The following is a 21041-nucleotide window of genomic DNA, read 5'->3' as shown; positions in this document are numbered from 1 at the left end:
GGGTCATGATCCTGGGGTCGTGGGATGCAGCCCCACATCAGGGGCTCCGTGCTGAGTGTGGAGTCTGCTTGAGATTTTTGTCTCTCTCTCTGCCCCTCTGCCCTTCTCCCCCCATCCCCCCTGCCATGTTCTTTCTCTCTCTAAAAAACTAAAATGAAAAAACCTAACACACGACTGAGTTCTCGGCCTCTCACGTGGGCTGTGGTGGAAAACAGCAGCCTGCTCTCCCCTCTTCCTGCACCACATTCACCAAGAGGCTGAGAAAGGCCACTGGCAGACCAAGTGCAAACAAGGACGCCAACAGTCGGCAAGTCAACACGTGGCCAGAGCAGAAAGCTCATTTTGCACCTTGCGAGGCTTAGGAAACAGCCAATCTTGGTGATCACTCATCAATATTTACAAGTGTCCAAAGAATTCTCTGCAGACACGTAAACGTATTTCCTTGTTTTGTTTTCATCGTAAAACACATGCTTGTTAAAGTCTAGAGAATTCTCAAAAGTAGGAGGAAGAAAAAAAAAAAAAACACATCAGATTCCAGGAGGCCAACACGGCTTCGTGTGGAGTTCTGGATGGGCCGACCCGGAGCCGCAGGAGTAAGACGATGTGTGTGCCCGTTACCGTGGCAACGCGAGGCACAGAGGGTGTGCACCACTTCCGCTAACGCTCTTCAGATCCGTGGCAGAAATTTTAGAGTCATCAACTAATTGCTGGTTGGGAAGAAATGTTGCACAACAAAAATGTGCCGAGCGGGCAGAACTGGCAGTGTTTGGAAAGCAGCGTCTTCTGAGACTCCCAATCTCTGACGTAGAGTTTGGAGATTTCTGTAAATGTGCTTCCGTTTCTTAAGCGCCGCTTTCCTTACGTCCTCCCCGAGGGTGTCCAGATTCTCTGGTCAGGTGCCCCCATTTCGCTTGGTGACGCGGCAAGGAGAAAACAGAGACGGGGATAAGAATGATAGGATGCCCAGGGAAGTAGGGCTACGTGACAAGTCTGGAGAGGTTAAGAACTGAACATGAAATGCACAGCACGGACCAGGGAAAGCACCGATGCTGGCCCCGCCTGTTGACTTCTATGATGAGTATCATAGCTTTAGTTAAATGTTATTTGTCAGAGGAAATAGGAATGTGCAACCTGGAACAAAAAAAACGGCCTAAAGAACCGAGCGACAAGTCATACTCCTTCGACGTACACACCTAGGGAAGCCATGCCGAAGCTGAACAAAAAAAATCTTCATTCCGTTCCTGATGCCAAGTTATACACACGGAGGCGGCCTCCGTTGTGAGGGCAATGACTGTTTTCTCTTAAAAGACAAAGAACTGAACGAGCGAACTGCGTGGCTACAGAGCTTTTAACAAGAACTACCTGCCAGGCAACGGTTTTATAATCTACATTGTTAGATAAGGGACGTATTAATAGTAAGCTTCCCAAAAGCGACAGAGAAATCAAGATGGGGCACCAGCCCTGGACGAGGGCCTTGGCCTCACGACTGCCAGAAGAAGCCAGAGGGGGCCACGTGTGGTCTGCCGACGGACGGTGTGGGTGCAGCGGCCACACACAGCCGCGTCTCACTGAGAGATGGGGAACCAGCCCAGCGCGTCCCTTCCCGACAAAGTAAGATGAGCCTAAACTGAGCCTAGTGCTCAGATCCCCCGTGAAATGTTTCACAGCCACAGCGCCTCCAGACAGACTTTGCAGATACGGGAAGACGGGTCACACGCAGGCAGAGACACACGGAGACACTGTGGGCAGAGAAGATACTCTGTTTTATTTATTTTGAGAGAGAGAGAGCGAGCATGAGCAGGGGAGGGGCAGAGAGAGAGGGAAAGAGAGAGTCCCAAGCAGGCTCCATGCCGTCAGCACAGAGCCCAACGTGGGGCTCGAACACACGAACCATGAGGTCACGACCTGAGCCGAAACCAAGAGTCAACGGGCCCAACCGACCAAGCCACCAGCTGCCCCAACTTTTTGCTTCTTCAAAAGGAAAAATGAAAGTTTCATACGCACAGAATCTAACAACACTCCGTACACCCGAGAGGAGGCATGGGCCAAAAACTGCCTTCTCCGGCATCTACTACGGAGACTGTGAGCATCCAACCTGTGACTTCCACACCAACCCAAGCACCTAAACTGCTTGACGTTTTCCCTACGTTAAGCTAGTCGACACACACAGATTGAGCACCACGAAGCTGTGCTGGGTACACATCGGGGCCCAAAGAGACAAAGACCCCGTGCTCGGGAGCGTATGGCCCTGTGACGGAGGACAGCTCAGGAACAGTGTAGTAAGACGCAGCGTGTGCAGAGGAGAAGGAGCGGTGGGGGAGGAAGGGGGGAAGGGGCGGTGGGGGAGGAAGGGGGGAAGGGGCGGTGGGGGAGGAAGGGGCGGTGGGGAGGAAGGGGGGAAGGGGCGGTGGGGAGGAAGGGGGGAAGGGGCGGTGGGGCAGGAGGGAAGACACATGGGCTCTCAACCAGGAGGCCCGGCCAAGCAGGACTTGAAGGAAGTGAAAACCAGGGAGGAAGGGCACCGAGGGCAAAGGCCTGAGGCCAGCACGCTGCAGGAACAGCCAAGAGGGCAGCCTGGAGGCAGGGAGGGAACAGGGCAGGGAACAGGACAGGCGAGGAGGTGAGGGAGGGGAGGAGGCTGGGGCAGGGCCCGCCAACTTCTGCCAAAGGCCAGAGTTTAGGTCTGGGGAATCAAAAGACACGACACCAAGGGGACCCCGTGGTTTCTGTCCCCAACTGCTCACCTGTGCGGATGTCACCTGACAGCAATCACAGGTGGTGCATAAGCCACCGGCTGAGGCTGGGACCCAGTAAAGTGTCATCTACGGAACCTGACACTTCCATCTCATCACTGTCACACATCACAAGATATCCATCCCACCACTTACGGCTAAAAAAGCCATTCTTAACTCAAGACCCATGCAAACCAGGCAGCAGGAAGGATTTGGCTCGAGGGCCACAGTTTGCCCTTCCCCGCTTGGGGGCCTCGAGGGTCGCCGTAAGGTGCCACAGTGGTCACTGTGGGGGCAAGGCCAGGAGTAACGTGACCAGAGCTGGATTTTAAGAGTCACCTAGAAGCTTTCTGAGAATGACGAACAGGCCACTGCGGTGATCCCGGAAAGGGACGGTGGCCACCCAGGTGGAGGTGACAGACAGCAGGATTCTTCATGTCCCGAGAGTAGAGCCAGGGTCCCAGCTTGACTGGACACGTGGGGTAGTGACACAAAGAGAGGCAGTAAGGATGTCTCAGTGTTAGGTTTGGGGCCAAAGTGGAAAAACGTGGCGGTTGCCAGCTGAGCCAGGAAAGGCTGAGGGAGGGCGGGTGGGGACTCGGGCTCTAGGCAGGGTGCACTCAGCTGGCATTGCTGGTGACCACCACGGGCAGCGCCGCATTAAGACTGAACAAAGCGGGGGGCGGGGGGGGGGGGTGCCTGGGTGGCTGAGTCGGTTGACAACCCTCGGTTTCAGCTCAGGTCACGATCTCACAGTTCACGGGTTTGAGCCCTACGTAGGGCTCTGCGCTGACAGCGTGGAACCTGCTTGGGATTCTCTCTCCCTCTCTCTCTCTCTCTCTCTCTCTGCCCCTCCCCTGCTCGAGTGCTCTCTCTCTCTCAAAATAAACATAAACTTAAAAAAAGTTTCTTATAAAAAAAAAAAAAAAAAAAGACTGGAGAAAGGTAACCCGGTGCACCATGGGAAGCACCTCACCCCAGCGGGAGAAACAGAGGCCACAGACGACCGTGTCCAGATGAGTTACAGACTACTCCCATTCTCACTGCTTTTTGCACATGGGACAAGGGACTTGACCCTACCTCAGCCAAATGAGTGACTACAAAGGCTGGGGGGGGAGGGGCAGGGGGGGACTCCCAGAAGGGTGGTTACAGCAGCTGCAGTGTGAACCTAATCCCTATTCGTCCTTAACGTGAAATTAGCTATTTCCACAGGACCACTTAACCTCCACCCGGAAGCAGGAGCTTCCTGGAGTCGATTATGCAGAATGACCGTGGCCTCTGCGGCCTCCGTGTGCCGGGTGTGGGTGCTGCCTCAGCCCTGAGCCCGAGCGGTGTGGGGGCTCGGGCTCCGACACTCACAGGGCAGGAACTCTCTCTGTCTGGAGTATCCTCAAGACTGGTCCCCTTTCACGGAGAGGCACAGCTCACGAGTGTTCTGGCCTGAGCGCCACAAGGGGGATCCACAAAGGAGCAGCCTAGGAGTGTCGTCCGGCCTCACCGAGACCCAACTAACACGGAACACAAGCCAGTTTGCAGTTCACAGCCTGGTGACCGTGCACACACACCCCGCTACGGGTTAGGTGACACCTCCACCCCTCCGCGAGTACCTTCTGTCTCGTGCTGAGAACATTTCAGAGCTGCACTCTGAACAACTTCCAAGCACACAATACAGTGCTGGTGACAGTCACCATGCTGCCCGTTAGACCCCCCAGAACTGACTCCCCTAATAACTGAAAGCCTGTACCGTTCGATCAACATCTCCCCGTTCCTCCTCCCCAGAAACCACTAATTTCTTCTTTCTCTGCAAGTGCAGCTTTTGATTCCACAAATGATTGAGATCAGTATTTGTCTTCTCTTATCTCACTTAGCACCATGCCCTCAAAGGCCACGCATGTGTTCACACGAGGCAGGATTTCCTTATTTTTTGGTGGCTGAATAATATTCCACTGTATGTATGCGAACGCCCCATGCCCCTTACCCCTCCGTCCACCCACGGACACTTAGGCTGTTTCCACATGTTGGCTACTGTGGCTAATAAGGCTGCCGTGAACGTGGGGATACAGATCTGTCTTGAAGACGCTGTTTTCATTTCCTTTAGTTATATACCCAGAAGTGGGATTGCTGGATCATATAGCAGTTCTATTTTTTAATTTTTTGAGGAACCTCCACACTGGTTTCCATAGTAGCCTCACCAACTACAAAACGGGGACAGGAAGACACACACACACACACACACACACACACACACACTAAAGTGTAACTTACTCCAGCCCACACACCCTCAGCAGCTAAAAATATATACCTGCAGGGGCTCTGTCAGCATATGGGGAAGGAATCAGCTGCAGTAAACCAGGATGTCTTCTAGAAGCAGCTACAAGTTTACATTGTGGCTTCAAGCAAGTTTTCCACAAATAAAAACAGAGGAAGCATTTCAAACTGATTTAGTGCGAGTATACAAAGGCACCAAAGTAAATGCATTTTTACCTGCTCAGAGGAAAACAATGAGCTCATCTGTGCATCATCTACCACACCAGGGAAGATCGACAAAAGGAAGACAGGCTCCCGGATCACTGCACCGGCCAAGTATTTAAAGCAGCTGAGCCCATCCACAGCCCCAAATATTTAGATCAGCGAACCAAGGACTCATTTCGCGTGCTTTTAAAATAAAGGCACTCAGTCTGGTGCACACCGCAAGTGAGAGGAGAATTGGGCCCTAGCTCACCCCTCTGCCTGTAAATGAGAAATAACCCAATCACCCTCTCTCCCCAGAGATCTGGGGCTCGCAAGGGAGGAACAACTCTCTAGGGACCCTGAGCGTCCTCTGGTGGGTCTCTCGCATACACCCTGGACGACCAGACCCACGCGCCTTAAGCATCACCTAACTCCAGGGGAGGCAGTGGGCTCTGATCTCAAGGCTGCAGTGGTGACACCCTCCCCAAAGCTGCCGTTATCTGCCTGGGCCTCAGAATGTAATTCCCAGGAGCATGCCTCCAATATCTTTACTAGTGGGTGGACTCGGTTGCATGAGGTTCTCTCTGCTCAAAAGTAAGGTCCTTGGCAGCCGAATCCAAGCTCCCTAGAACTCTACGTTTTAAATGTGTTCCTCGATCTTAATGGGCGACGCACAGGAAGTAAAGACTGAGCATTACTTGCTGAGAAGCGACTGAACAGGGTTCCCTAAAAGGCCTGCAGCAGACTCAGCCTCAGAAACCTTCAGGGGTGATGGGGGTTTTCATTGTGATTCAATATCTCCAGGAACTAAAGACTGCTACAAGTGCAGCAGAGGCATCTGGGGATCTATGACACCCCCATCACACAGGGCCCGGGGCCCCCCTGGACTACAACGGGTCACCCCCAGAAGGTGGTTATAGCAAAAGCACATCATCTGTCACATTTAAAATAAAGTGGCTCCTTGTGTTACTGCATTTAGTTTAGTAATTCTGAATTCAGAGTTGGATTATCCGAGAGCGATGAGCATAAGAAGGCAAACCTAGCTTTGCGCAATACATCAGGTAACCACACAACAATGGCACCAGCCAGGAGCGTGCCAAGGGGCACAGGAGCATTTCCTCTGCAAGCTTTCCTTACATGATGCAGTGCTGTGGGCACTGCTTGGAACCGACCGTTCTGGGGTTCAGGGCTCTCGTCCCAGGAGACGGAGTAATCACCCCACAAGTAGGAGAGGAGGAAGGGCCAAAAGAGCAGCAAACCGAGGAGGGCCCGCTACGTGGCCAGGGAGCCCAGCCGGGAGGCTCCCTCAGGTGTGGATGGTTCTTAGGGTGGTGCCGGGGTCACGTGGACAAAGTGCTCCACAGGCCCCAGGATGCACGTGTGCTCCAAGAGGGTAGACACAGAGCCACACTGTATCCCCCCACCGGGCTGGCAGAGGGGCACGATGATGACCAGGAGAGGACCCCTGCCCGGGAGGCATGGTGTCGGGAGAGGCATCATTCCAAAGGGAAGACCTCTGCCTCTGGAGTCCGGAACCCTGACTTTCTTCCCTCCCCATCCCCCCAATCTGCTGTGCCACTCAGCTCAGGCCACTGCACCAAAATCCAAAGTCCCCCAGGCAGGGCTACCTGGACAATGGAAATCCATCTATCACACTTCTGGAGTCTGGGAGTCCAAGACCCAGGTATCACCGCTTCTGTTCCATGGGAGAGCTCCTTCGTGGCCTGCAGGCGGCCACCTGCTCGCTGCGTCCTCACGTGGAGGAGCGAGGGGAGAGCGAGGCCTCTGACACCTCTTCTGCTCGTGACCTGATGCCATCGCAGTGGGGGTTAGGGCTTGCACGTGTGAATTTGTGTGCATCCAATTCAGTGCACAGCAGAACCTCGGGAGACGTCACTGGCTTTCCTACCTCTAGGGTGGGGATGGGGTGGGAAGAGCCGGTCCCCAAGGGCTCCCCAAGATCCTAAATTCTACGGCTCTAAAAATCGATTCCACAGTTAATAGCTACTTCTACAATCCCATCAGAGCAGCCGCACGCCAGGCCTGCCTGATGCCCCTGCCCAGGTCCCTTGGCTTCCAGTCAGAGACACAGATCCACTCCCGGGACTCCCAAGAGGGTCAACTTCAAGACGCCACAGCCCCGCGGCCATCCGGACCCCGTCCCGTTTGAGCACCTACCCTGGGTGCTGACTTCCTGCCCAAACCCCAATACAGAGGTGGGGTTGGTACAGAGTTCACAGGGTTCACGCACAGAGCTGCCACGTGCAGTTGAGTTGAGATCAGCGTAAAGGCTGTTCTCGTGGGTCATTTCCACGGAACCACGGCATGACCGCCCCTGTCAAGGGCGCAACACCCATCGGGACAAACCACTGCACCTCTACGACCGCCTCCAAGAACACAACCTCTCAAGTGTGAGCAATGCCTGACCCCAGTGCACGATGCATGCAAACCAGCACGCCATTGCTTCCTTCTGAAAAACATTTTGGCCTCGTGTATCTTAATAACCCACCCCAGTTTCTGTGGACGGATTCTTAAACGGCTCTCAACAAGGCAAATAAAAGGCAAATAAAATAAAAAACAAAACGAAACAAAACAAAAAACCAGAAACCTTCTAAAACAGACCTTGCCACCTCCCATTGCCCTCAACAGCTTCTTTTTGTCAATTTCACATACATCGTCAGCTACAAGTGCCTCTGCCACGTCTGCGGGGGATTTATCAGCGAGTGAGGTTCCGCGACGGGTTTACACCGTCTCCAAGCAGGAAGGGCTTTCTCCTGTTTCCACGTCTCACTCCCTCCATCTACCGGTGGCTGCTGAAAATGAGTCCCCAAAAAGCCCACGGACAAGTCTCCAGAGCACTGCTTGTCAGTTATAAACGGCAGCGCGCTCTGAAGGGCTGTACGCATTTCACAAAACTAAAACCATGTGAGCAGCAAGTTAAGGCAACAGCGGGTCCAGTGTGGAAGAACGAGCCGAATTCTAGACCCGGGTAACGGGGTCTGAGAAGGTATTTCGGCATCCACGTTGGGCATGGGACACCGTGGGTCAGTATCACTGTCCCCCCCCCCCCCCAGAGGGCACGCTTCCCCAGGGAAGTGTCAGCTCTAAGAGCTGGTGTTGAGCCTGTCACCACACTGGGCAGCCCCCCGGCCGCTTCCCCTGGGTGATCATTCTGCCCCTCTTCCAGGCACTGCTTCAAGGCTGCCCCTCATTCTCGGAGAGCCCTTTCCTGGGGAAATCCAAGAGGGCCCTTCAGGCCTGAAAGGCTCCTCTGGGCCCCACGCCCATCTCCCCGGGGCTGCCCCCATATCCCAAGAGTCTCAACAGGTATGCCTCTGTCTCCTCGTCAGTGCTCAAAGCCGGGGTCCTGCTTCCAGCCGCTTCCTCTGGATAGAGAGAGACCAAATTCCTTTAAAATTATTTCTGGGGAATCTAGGTGGCTCAGCCGGTTAAGCCTCCGACTCTTGATTTCAGGTCAAGATCTCACGGTCTGTGAGACTAAGCCCTGTGTCGGGCTCCACGATGATGGTGCAGAACCTGCTTAGGACTCTCTCTCTCTTTCTCTCTCTCTCTCTCCCCCCCCCTTAAAATAAATAAACTTTAAAATTATTTTAATGCTCGGAGTGCCTGGGTGGCTCAGTCACTTAAGCGTCTGACTCTATTTCCGCTCAGGTCATGATTCCAGGGTCGTGGGATCAAGCCCCATGTCAGGTTCTGTGCTGAGCATGAAGTCAGCTTAAGAGTCTCTCTCTCTGCCCCTCTGCCCTGTCACATGCTCCTGCTCTCTCTCTAAAACAAAGAATAAAAATAAATATTTTAATGCTCTTGCCATTTGTTTGTATCATAAAAAATAATGATCTGGAAAACTACACACCATATTCCCAATTCTTTGCGAAAACAAAAGTGCAGTATCTCATGAGATGCCGATCATGGTGCCTGGCACGTAAATACACATGTTCCACGGGTCAGCTGGTGGAAGGAGAAGTACATTAGACAGAAAAATACAAACGTTTTAAAAGTCGGGTTGGTAGAAAGACTAGAAAGTTATTCCCGTGCCTCATGGAGCAGGAGAGGGACAGACCATGGCTGATTCCAGTTGTCTTTTCCAGATTTAATAATAAAAATATTATTTAAATAGGAACAAAAATCAGAATGCAAATTCGCTACAAAGAGCTGGCAGCACACTAAGTTTCATCACCAGAAGGGGGCAGCATCTTAAAGACTATGGAAACACCATCCTGTCTCTCAGTAAGAAGCTCGGATACTGAAAGTCCATTTGAGAACTGAAAATGTACCAAGTTCCATTTAAATATCTCAGTGGCCACTTCCTTTACATCGCTTAAAAATATTTCTTATTGCATGTGAACCTGCAATTAAAATAAGTTTGTAATTAATATAACATATAAATCTATGACATAAATTAATCTAGAGTGGTTCACCCTTTCTCTCATAAAATAAATAACACATTAAAAAATAAATAAATAAATAAAATAAAATAAAATAAAATAAAATAAAATAAAATAAAATATGTAAACCAAGCAGGAAACATGTGATCTAAAACAATTAAACGTAACTTCTCCCCCTACCCTCCAGGGAAAGTTAATAATCTCACTCTACTTCATTCTGAAACTAACCCTTAAACAAATTTTGAAATCGAGCTGCTTCTCTGACTGTGGTCAGTCTTGTGTCAGGGCCTCTGTCTTTGGAGAAACTTGTGGGGAGGACCATCCATCCCTGCACAAGGAGGGCCCATGCTCACCCATCCATTGCTCCCATCAGTGGCAAACAGAATCTTCTGGAAGGCTCTACGGACCCAGCTGGCCTGGACCAAGCCACAGCTTAACACCGATTCACCCACAGCGAGGATGGCTGACATCAGCACAGAACTAACAGACCCACACTGTGCACCCCATCACCCCCCAGCCGTCACACACCTGGCCAGGTGAAGATGTGCCGTAGGCTTCTTCTAGAAGCTCGGCGGCCTTGAGGGCACCCTCCAGTCCACAGTCCCGAGACCCACTCATCTGCTCATCACTGACTGGCACACACAGGCTGCCTCTCCTTAGACCGCGTCACCGCGTGCCTTCCTGGGAACCCAGCACCGCCAGGGGTCAGGCAGGAGTCACGCCCCTATCTTCTATTTCCCAGCTGGTCTCCTCCTCCAGGCAAACAGCCTACCCAGTACCTTCAGCCCTGAGAGGCCAGGGCATTCCTGCCACTGCCTCCCTGAACAACCTCAGCCAAATTCAGCCTTCTCGACCAACACCCAAACCGGACTCCATGTTCCCATGTGGCTCGACAGCACAGACGGGCGCTGAGGGTCGCATTCCTTGCGTCAGCTCTGCAGGGATGACTGCATCCCTCTGGGACACGAAACACCGGTAAACTCCCGAGGCCTGCTGGGAATCCCACACACTCAACAAGGTGGAGAGCCTCGCACAGATTCCTTCTGGAGAGCTCTCTTCGAGGCCACCCACTGGTCATAAGCCCACCACCGTCCTCGTTCTGAAACTATCGGCCTAGAACCAGCCGCTTCTGGAGCCACCGGAAGGCAGAGTCTTCTCCAAAGCAAAGGCCCCTTCGCCATCGTGCTCATTCTGGAAGTTACAGTTTGGCTCCTTGTCCTTCAGGAGTGGGGTGTCCGGATTAAATGCCACATGCCAGCGGTCAGAGCCGAGCAGGCCGAACACTCACTCCTTCGTTCCAGGGCAGGGATGACACATACAGCTTGTGGCCACCTCAGTGACCCTGCCTGGATACCACTCCCTGTCCTGCTTGGCCTGGACCCCTCAGAACCCAAGAGGTTTCATCTACTCCCACCCCAGACACAGCACAGCAAATGGGGCACACTGTTCCTCTGGAACCACGTCCACTAAGAAAAAGAGTGACTCTCTGAGCCCAAGCCCGTCAGCCTTTATGACAGGTCCCGCCAGGGCTGCTGGGTTCTAAACCCAAGGCCAGGATGATGCCTTCTTCCCTACCCAATTCCATCTCAAAGCCCATTCTTCCTGTCTCTGTTTGTGGAATTCTACAAAAATGTCTCTGATCCTACAAGAAAGGAGTCCCCTGGGCAGGCTGTGCCCAAGGGCAGATGTGGAGCTTGGCTGGTGACTTGGGGGGAAGCCCTGTGCTCAGGCCTCTCCAGCACCGCCTCCCTGTTGGCCCAAGGGGACACGAAAGCCCTTGGGGGGGGGGGGGCTCTGCTGCCTCCATCACCCATGCAGCCCCTTGCAGGGGGTCTGCCCATTTTGCATCCCAACCTGAAACAGCAGATACATTTTTTCCCCTAAAACCACTTTTGGCTCCTTGGCCAGGCTCCTCTCCTTCCTTGCTCATCAGCGTGTCTTTGCGCAGGTAGCCTCATGCCCGTCCTGCCCATGGTCGCTCATCACCGGCTTTAGCACCCAACCCGCAGGCCGGGGACACAGGGCTCCTTCCTCATCATCAGGATGTGCAAATGCCCGGGAAGCACCATTCACGAAAGCGTACTGGCTAGGCACCACTGGGTTAATAACATCTCTCTTATGGAGAGATTATGGTTGCTTTCTGTTTGTTTTTGTTTAATCTTTGTTTATATTTGAGACAGAGAGAGAGACAGAGAGAGAGACAGAGAGAGAGAGAGAAGGGGAGGGGCAGAGAGAGAGAGAGGAAGACACAGAATCCAAAGCAGGCTCCAGGTTCTGAGCTGCCAGCACAGAGCCCGACGCAGGACTCAAACTCCCAAACCGCGAGATCATGACCGAAGTCGGATGCTTAACCAACTCTGTCCCCACGAAACTCCTATGTTGCAACCAAACCCCCGTGCCAATGATGTTAGGAGGTGAGGCCTTCAGGGGGTGATCAGGTCACAAGCAGGGAGCCATTGTGAATGGATTAGAGACCCCAGATAGCTCCCAGCCCCTTGTGCCATGTGAGGACACAGTGAGAAAGCAGCCATCTGTAAGCCATGAAGCAGACCCTCACCAGACCCCACATCTGCTGGTGCCTTCATCTCGACCCCCGGAAGTGTGAGAAATGTTCTGTGAGCCACCCAGCCTGTGGTTATGTTTGTCACAGCAACCCTAGCCAGCTGAGACCGACATATTCAAGGTAAAGGAAACACAGCCATATTTCACTGAAAAACAGCAAGACATCCAAACAGCTGATCACCTAGGGGCTAGTTATAATTCTGAAATAAGCTAGGCAAACAAGCCGCAGAGGACCCTCCTGCTGGAAGATTCTTTCAAAGGTCCCATCGGTAATAACAACCCCCGACATGCTCTGTACAGGGAGCCCAGGTGGATTCACAGAATTCTATCAATAAACCTACTTAGTAAAGACGCTTACAGTATGCTTGATCTATAATTTCCACTAATAATCTCCAAGAAAAAGGTGGATTAAAAAAGAAATAGACACCACTCATCATCAGGGAAATACAAATCAAAACCACGATGAGATACCACCTCACACCTGTCAGAATGGCTAAAATTAACAACTCAGGAAATGACAGATGTTGGCGAGGATGTAGAGAAAGGTGAACCCTTCTGCACTGCTGATGGGAATGCAAACTAGTGCAGCCACTCTAGAGAACAGTCTGGAGGTTCCTCAGAAAATTAAAAATAAAACTATCCTACGACCCGGCAATTGTACTACTAGGTATTTATCCAAAGGATACAAAAATGCTGATTCGAAGGGGGCACATGTACCCCAATGTTTATAGCAGCGCTACTGACAATATCCAAACTATGGGGGTGCCTGGGTGGCTCAGTCGGTTAAGCGTCCAACTTCAGCTCAGGTCATGATCTCGCGGTTTGTGAGTTCGAGCCCCGCATCGGGCTCTGTGCTGACAGCTTGGAGCCCGGAGCCTGCTTCGGATTCTGTGTCTCCTCCTGTCTCTGCCCCTCCCATGCTCATGCTCTGTCTCTTAATAATAAATAAACATTAAAAAAAATTTTTTTTTAAATAGCTAAACTATAGAAAGGGCCCAAATGTCCATCTGATGAATAAAGACGATGTGGTATATGTACACAATGGAATATTACTCAGCGACCACAAAGAATGAAATCTTGCCATTTGCAACAACGTGGAGGGAACTAGAGGGTACTATGCTAAGCGAAATAAGTCAGTCAGAGAAACACAAATATCATGATTTCACTCACACGTGGAATTTAAGAAACAAAACAGATGAACATAGGGGAAGGGAAGCAAAAATAAGATAAAAACAGAGAGGGAGGCAAACCATGAGAGACTCTGAAATACAGAGAACAAACTGAGGGTTGCTGGTGGGGGGGATGGGCCAAAGGGATGAGGGGCCTTAAGGAGGGCACTTGTTAGAATGAGCATTGGGTGTCATACGTAAGTGATGAATCACTAAATTCTATTCCTGAAATCATTATTGCACTGCATATTAACTACCTGAATTAAAATAAAAAATAAAATCTAGAATTAAAAAAAAAAAAAAAACAGAAAAATGACAACTATGTCACTCTGTGAATTTAAGAAAATTCAGAAATTTTCCCAAGAAAAAAAACTCAGGTATTTGAATGAATAGAGTAAAACTCCTGACCTGGTTGCTCAGGACTGTTAGTAGCTCTACTAAAAGCCCGTGATTCTTTTCACCAGGATTTCGCGACACGGAGGGCTAAGTGTTGGAGGCCGGGCATGAGCAGGTGTGTGGGCGGGAGTGAGCCACGGGTTCTAAAGAGGCCCAAGTTCCCGCTTCGCAGCATCGAGGGTTGGGAAGGTGCCAGGTGAGGGGTGGGAGGGCATTAAATAAAGGGGGGAGGGGCTGCATCGCAGAGAAGCGATCTTAGGGAAAGAAATCCTAGGTTTTCCCGCCATTCTGTATTTCGCCCACAGGGAATTCTGAGAATGACCCCCCCCCCCCAACAACCATAATAATTTGCATCTGACAGAGTAGAACAAAACCCTCCAGGCAGAAGACTGGACTCGGTTGCTGGGCAGCTGTGGGAGGAGCATCGTCAGGACCTGATGTCCTTGGGCGGCTCCCCTGGGGCCGCAGCGGCCTTGGGCAGGTCCCTCACCACGGGGACCTCCAGGACCCTCTTCGGTGAGTCAGTGTGGCCGTCCTTAGAAGAGCCTCGGGCAGCGGCGAGCTCAGAACCCCAACTGTGTTGACACCTATGATCTCTCTAAGGAGGAGGCAGAAGGGAAAGAAAGCCGCTGTCCCTGATTCCCGTCCCCTCCGGCTCACGGCAGCTCCACCTGCTTCAAGAGACAAGACACGCTTTCCTCCTTTTCCACCTGCTGGTGCCTCGTGGATCCGTGAGGAGGAGGTGAGAGGTGTCTGCTCACTTGGCAAGTGAAAAAGGTATTCTGTCATCACCGCCAAGTTTCTCCTCGGGTAGGAACCTTCTGCCTCCAAACCGCTCAAAAATTTTCCAATTCCAGCCACTGACTCATCCATCCCTTCACAAAAGAATTCGGCGGGCGTTTCCTCACTCAACCGCGCGGGAATTAACTAATGAGGGACGTAACCAGAGTAAGGTGTCTGCTTCCACAGGACTAACCCCCCAGCCGCCACCCCGGTAACTTTCTCGTCTTGATCCGTTGCCAGCCACACGCGTGAGTTCTCCCAGCCGCACGAGGCTGCACACGCGCTGGACGTGAACTACACGCCAACGGGGCACGCGCCCCAGCAAACCCCAGGATGCCCGTCCCCCCTGGGCAAGCACCCCCCCCTACAGGACGCGGGAAGGACAAGTCGGTCGCATCTCCTAGCGGTCTGTTTTGTTCGCGTATCAAAACCAAACTCTGCAGAGCGGTGAAGACGTCGCACGGGGGTCCTCAGGCTGACAAAACCCTACGGGCAGCGGAGCTGGGGCTCGGATGGCAGGCGGATCCTCACCGGGAGGCCTCAGCCCGGAAGGGCCCGGGGGCCTGGGCGTGGGGCACCGCAACTCTCTGTGCTCTCCGTGCCCGGGGCCCCCGGTCCCTGCCCCCCCACACACAGCCTCTCCTCCAGGCTCACCATCCCTCCTCACCCCCTGCCACACCCACGGGGCCCATGGCAGGCCTGCGCTTCCGGAAGCAATCTGCAGAGATCAACGTGGGTGGCGGTGGTGAGTGCAGAGAGCTTCCGTCCCTCTTCCAGATAACACGCCCATAAAGGCGGCCTGAGGGCTCGCCCCACCCCAGCTCTCGCACCCACACCGAGGTGCTGACTCATACTGAGCCTGAAGTCCAGAAGAACCCTTCCACCTCCTGTTTTCCAGGTGTTTCTTTCTCTTCAGCCACCACTTCCCTGACAGGTGTGTGACTAGCAGATTAGATGCGCTAAGACCCTAAGCCTCCCTGCACCCCAGTTTCACATCCAATCCGTCCTCAGAACCTGCCCAGATGCGCTCCTCAGCGCCAGCTGCCTTCTGATGAGCCCAGGATTTAACAGACCCCTCCGTACAGGTCCGGCGTGCACCATCCCCGGGCTACAAGTGGCTGAAGCCTGCAATCTCGAGCCACCCTCCAAGGAAGCATCTCGAGACACCCTCCAAGGAAACATCTCGAGCCACCCTCCAAGGAAGCATCTCGAGCCACCCTCCAAGGAAGCATCTCGCAACACCCTCCAAGGAAGCATCTCGAGCCACCCTCCAAGGAAGCATCTCGAGCCACCCTCCAAGGAAGCATCTCGCAACACCCTCCAAGGAAGCATCTCTAGCCACCCTCCAAGGAAGCATCTCGAGCCACCCTCCAAGGAAGCATCTCGAGCCACCCTCCAAGGAAACATCTCGCGACAACCTCCAAGGAAACATCTCGAGCCACCCTCCAAGGAAACACCTCGAGCCACCCTCCAAGGAAACACCTCGAGACACCCTCCAAGGAAACACCTCACGACAACCTCCAAGGAAACATCTCGAGCCACCCTCCAAAGAAACATCTCGAGACAACCTCCAAGGAAACATCTCGCGACAACCTCCAAGGAAACACCTTGAGACACCCTCCAAGGAAGCACCTCGAGCCACCCTCCAAGGAAACATCTCGAGCCACCCTCCAAAGAAACATCTCGAGACACCCTCCAAAGAAACATCTCGAGACACCCTCCAAGGAAACGTCTCGCGACAACCTCCAAGGAAACACCTCGAGCCACCCTCCAAGGAAACACCTCGAGCCACCCTCCAAGGAAACACCTCGAGCCACCCTCCAAGGAAACATCTCGCGACACCCTCCAAGGAAATACCTCGAGCCACCCTCCAAGGAAGCACCTCGAGCCACCCTCCAAGGAAACATCTCGAGCCACCCTCCAAAGAAACATCTCGAGACACCCTCCAAGGAAGCATCTCGAGCCACCCTCCAAGGAAACATCTCGCGACACCCTCCAAGGAAACACCTCGAGCCACCCTCCAAGGAAACACCTCGAGCCACCCTCCAAGGAAACACCTCGAGCCACCCTCCAAGGAAACATCTCGCGACACCCTCCAAGGAAATACCTCGAGACACCCTCCAAGGAAACACCTCGAGCCACCCTCCAAGGAAACATCTCGAGCCACCCTCCAAGTAAGCAGAACGCGGGGCACTGGCTTTGTTTTGGGGTGCACACAAAAGCGTGAGCTGACTCCGCAGCAGAAACCCAGCCGGCGGGGGACGCCAACGGATGAAAGCTGTGTGTATGGCAGCCTTGAACACAACTGCTGCTTTTAACTCCGAGTTTCCAGAAAGGAAAAAATAGATTTAGCAAACACGGGCTTGCATTTCTGTGGGATCTTTTCAGGTCCCTCCTCCAGACCTACCTACTACCATGAATGTGTTTCTGGGAGTTTCACACTCGAGCCTTTGAAAACACAGACCATCCCCGTCCTTCATGGTCCGATCCTACGTCAATCTGGGGTCACAGCGGAAGTTTTACATCTCAGGGCCTGGATGCGCTCAAAGTCCCAATCTCGCTGAGCACCAGCTTCCTGATAAGAAAACCTCACCCCACCTCTCCCAGGGTTATTATCAGGATCAACAGACGCGAACGTGCTGAGTCAACTGGAAAGGCACGTTTGTGAACAGGGCAGTTAGTGCCGGTTATTCACCCTTGCAACCGCACGAGGGCTTAGATACCACCTAGAGCAAAGGACTCACTGCTCGGAAAAAGAGAGATCACCTCGCACACGGACCCCTGTTCGAAGGTTCTCTCTTGATTTTTTTTTAGCTTGTACCCCAACGGGTGAGCGGTCTGCTTTCACTCATTATTGGCATTGTTGGCAATCACTGAAGCACCACCAGCAAAATACTAGAGGCCAAAGACGCCCAAAAGGACTCAACACAAAGAGAAAAGACAGCTATCGATTACGAAGGCAATCCTAGATGGACAACTCACCCAAACGACTCCTGTCCTCGAGGACGCCCTTCAACACGGCCACACGAGTACCTCCTTCTTTATAAAACGAATGTCACGTATTCTAAGAGCGACAGCACACCCAGATTTTTGTTTCTTTAGTTTATATCCTAATCCCAGTAGAGTTAACACGCTTATTTCAGTTTTCGGTGTACAAGACAGTGATTTGGCACTGCCACACTGTGACCCTTGGAGAGAGAAAGCACGCCCAGTGTCTCCGGGCCATACCTACAGAAGCCACTGCCACTGTGGCAGAGAGAGAAAATAAGGCAACAGATCGACCTTACAACAGGCAAGTGGCCATTATTTCTATATTCTTACCATTAATAAAAAAGAAACAACGAGGGTGCCTGGGTGGCTCAATCGGTTAAGGGTCTGACCCGGTTTCCACTCAGGTCATGATCTCACGGTTCCCGAGATCGAGCCCTGCGTCAGGGTCTGTGCTGACAGCTCAGAGCCTGTTTGGATTCTCTCTCTCTCCCTCTCCCTGCCCCTCCTCTGCTCTTACTCCCTCTCTCTCTCAAAATAAATAAACTTAAAAACACACTTTACAACGAGGTGTCTGGGTGGCTCAGTCAGCTGAGCATCTGACTTTGCCTCGGGTCATGATCTCGCGGTCCGTGAGTTCGAGCCCCACGTCGGGCTCTGTGCCGGCAGCTCGGAGCCTGGAGCCTGCCTGGGATTCTGTGTCTCCCTCTCTCTCTGCCCCTCCCCCGCTCATACGCTCTCAAAAATAAACAAACGTTAAAAAAAATGTTTTAATACCTTATTAAAAACAATGGGAAAAGTCAGCAGTGGTTCCTCAAAATGTTAAACGTAGAATTCCCACAGGGCCGATGACTCAGCTATTAATACACCGTAAAAAAGGAAAACAAGTAGCTCAGACAAATATATACACACACGCATACACACGGCGGCACCACTCCTGACAGCCAAAGGTGGGAACAACGCAAACGTCCAGCGGCGGATCCGTGGATACACCGACCACGTACAATCGTCCTCGGCCATAAAAAGGAACACCACGGAGGAAGCTCAGAAACACCACGCTACGTGAAAGAAGGCAGGGACAAGAGTTCGCATGGTGCACGGTGCCATCAACCTGACACGTCCAGGATGGGTAAAGGTGGCCACCGAGGGCCGGGGGTGATGCTAATGGGTACGGGCTTCTCTTGGGGGAGACGGAATTGCTGTGGAAGTAGACAGAGGTGACGGTGATGGCACAACACTGTGAATGCACAAAATGCCACTGAAATGCTCCCTCTAAAATGGTTAATTTTAGGGGCTGTGAATTTTACCTCAATAATTAAAAAAAAAAAAAATGGCAATAACAAAAGGGCCACTTCACCTGCTGGGGGAGGGGGCGTGACCTAAAGCTGGACTCTTGTCGCAAGAGTGCCGGGCCCAAGAAGGCATTTAGAAGGAAGAGGTCTGTGGCCACGGGGGCGCCGGGGTGAAGGGTCATCTTAACCAGTAAGCACCTGCCAGTAAGCAAACCTTCACGTGCCGACAATGGCTGCTTTCAGGAGGGTGGCCTGACCGCCCCCAAACGCTCTTTGTCTGACCTCCCGGTAAGGCCTTCGATGCTTCTGGCAAGGACAAAGCAAAGCCCAGCTCGCCAGAAGCCGCTGGTCATAACAGAGGAAACCCTTCATTCCTGAAGGCCTCACTGGGCAGGCTGACACAGTGTGTCCCGACACTAAGGTTTTATTCTAGTGAACAAGCCAGGAAAATAAACACATCACTGTGACAAGTGATGAGGAAAGCTGTTTCACGACGGTAATTTTGTTTCCTGATTCTCTCTCCAAGATTATTAAACTGAGTACCTGTTCACTTTGGCCAGTAACACTAAAACACTTCTCATACTCTATCAGAGGAAACAGAAGTAACTTACAGATCTGTCCCTACATGTAGATGCAGAGTTGAAATTTCTGTTAGAGAGGCAGATACAAATACACGACAGGTGTATAATTTTGAACTTAAGCACTGAAAAACTACTGGGCTTTAACATAGACATTTTTAAAATACGGTAATCTTTTAAACTGTGGCAAAAATATACATAACATTAAGTTTACCATTCTATCCATTTATTATTATTATTATTATTGTTTTATTAATGTTTATTTATTTTTGAGAGACAGAAAGAGACAGAGTGTGAGCGGGGAGGGTCAGAGAGAGAGGAAGACACAGAATCCAAAGCAGGCTCCAGGCTCCGAGCTGTCGGCACAGAGCCCAATGTGGGGCTTGAACTCACGGACCAGGAGATCATGATCCAAGCTGAAGTCGGAAGCTTAAATGACTGGACCACCCAGGCACCCCTACCCATTTTTTAAAAATGTTTTCTTGTTTTGAGAGAGAGAGAAAGGTAGTGCAAGCAGGGAAGGGCAAAGGGACGGGGGGGGGGGGTGGAGAGGGGGAGAAGGGGAGAGGGGGAGAGGGAGAGAGGGGGAGAGGGGGAGAGGGAGAGAAGGGGAGAGGGGGAGAGGGAGAGAAGGGGAGAGGGGGAGAGGACGGAGAGGAGGGGGAGAGGGGGAGAGGGGGAGAGGGGGAGAGAGGGAGAGGGGGAGAGGGGGAGAGAGAAAGAGAGAAGAATCCCAAGCGAGCTCTGCGACATCAGCACAGAGCTTGACACAGAGGCTCAATCTCACAAACCCTGAGATCATGACCTGAGCCAAAATCAAGAGTCAGACACTTAACCGACTGAGCCATGCAGCCCCCTCCATTGTACCCACTTTTAAGCGCACAGATCAGAGGCACGAAGTACATTCACATGTTGTGGGCTCGCTATCACTTGAAAGGTCTCGATCTCGTCCCTGACTCCTCACCAAACCCCAGGAGTAGCAAGGCCAGCTGGCCCTAGTGTTAGCGTTCCCGGGTCTCAGGATGCAAGTAGGGTGGCTCCCAGGACAAAGGCTTCCTCATGCTGGGGCTCCCAGAGCTCCAGTCAGACAGCGGGGACCACCAGCCTGAAGTCCCCACCATGGAACACCTGGGATGGGCTCAGGTGCAGGCCAGGCGCCCGCCTCTGCAGCAGAGGCCTCCCCTAAACAACCCTATTCACACCAGGCCCCGGTTTGGGTTTTTTCCATCAGTACAAAGGCAATCTATCAGGTCCCAAGCCCGCAGACATGAGGCTTTTGTGCAGGGCTGAAAGAAGGATTACATTTCAGGAATAGCCAACCTACTCTCTCTCCTGGAGGAGGCAGCCGACACGTCTGTGCTGAATGCACTTTTTGTTTACGGCTCAATTAGCCGAGCCATCACGGGGTGCCAGCACATACTCCCCACTTGGCGAACGTGCAGAATGCTCCGAGTTAACCGGCCACACAAAATTAACGCGGTGGGGGTATGGGGGCGGCGAACCGCTTGCCTGCCCACGGGCCACACCGCCGTGCCCTGGGCGGCAAGGACCGGGGCCACCACCGAGCCCAGCAAGTGATGCGGGAGCTACAGACGACTTCCGTACAAATACACGAGTCTGGTCCACGAGGGCACTCGCCAAGAGGTAGTGTCCTTTCGGGCAGAGGCTCTGGGCAGAGGGTCAC

At 52.6% G+C, this 21041-nt stretch overlaps 1 protein-coding gene across 6 annotated transcripts in view; it reads right to left on the bottom strand.

The window, feature by feature from the left end:
• The window catches only part of AGAP1 (ArfGAP with GTPase domain, ankyrin repeat and PH domain 1), a 553911-nt gene that overhangs the window by 457346 nt on the left and 75524 nt on the right, over positions 1–21041 (bottom strand). Inside the window, exon 1 of one of the 6 annotated variants that reach the window (XM_045481827.1) lies at positions 16907–17242. The exons of the other annotated variants lie outside the window; for them this stretch is intronic. Within the exon in view, the coding sequence (XP_045337783.1) occupies positions 16907–16979 (73 nt within the window). The 5' untranslated portion in view covers positions 16980–17242. Of the gene's footprint in view, positions 1–16906; positions 17243–21041 lie in introns of those variants that run through there. 6 annotated transcript variants of the gene reach the window in all.

This window comes from Leopardus geoffroyi, chromosome C1 (assembly GCF_018350155.1).
Source record: "Leopardus geoffroyi isolate Oge1 chromosome C1, O.geoffroyi_Oge1_pat1.0, whole genome shotgun sequence".
NCBI classification, from domain to species: domain Eukaryota; kingdom Metazoa; phylum Chordata; class Mammalia; order Carnivora; family Felidae; genus Leopardus; species Leopardus geoffroyi.
This window is presented reverse-complemented; position numbering and strand designations above follow the sequence as displayed.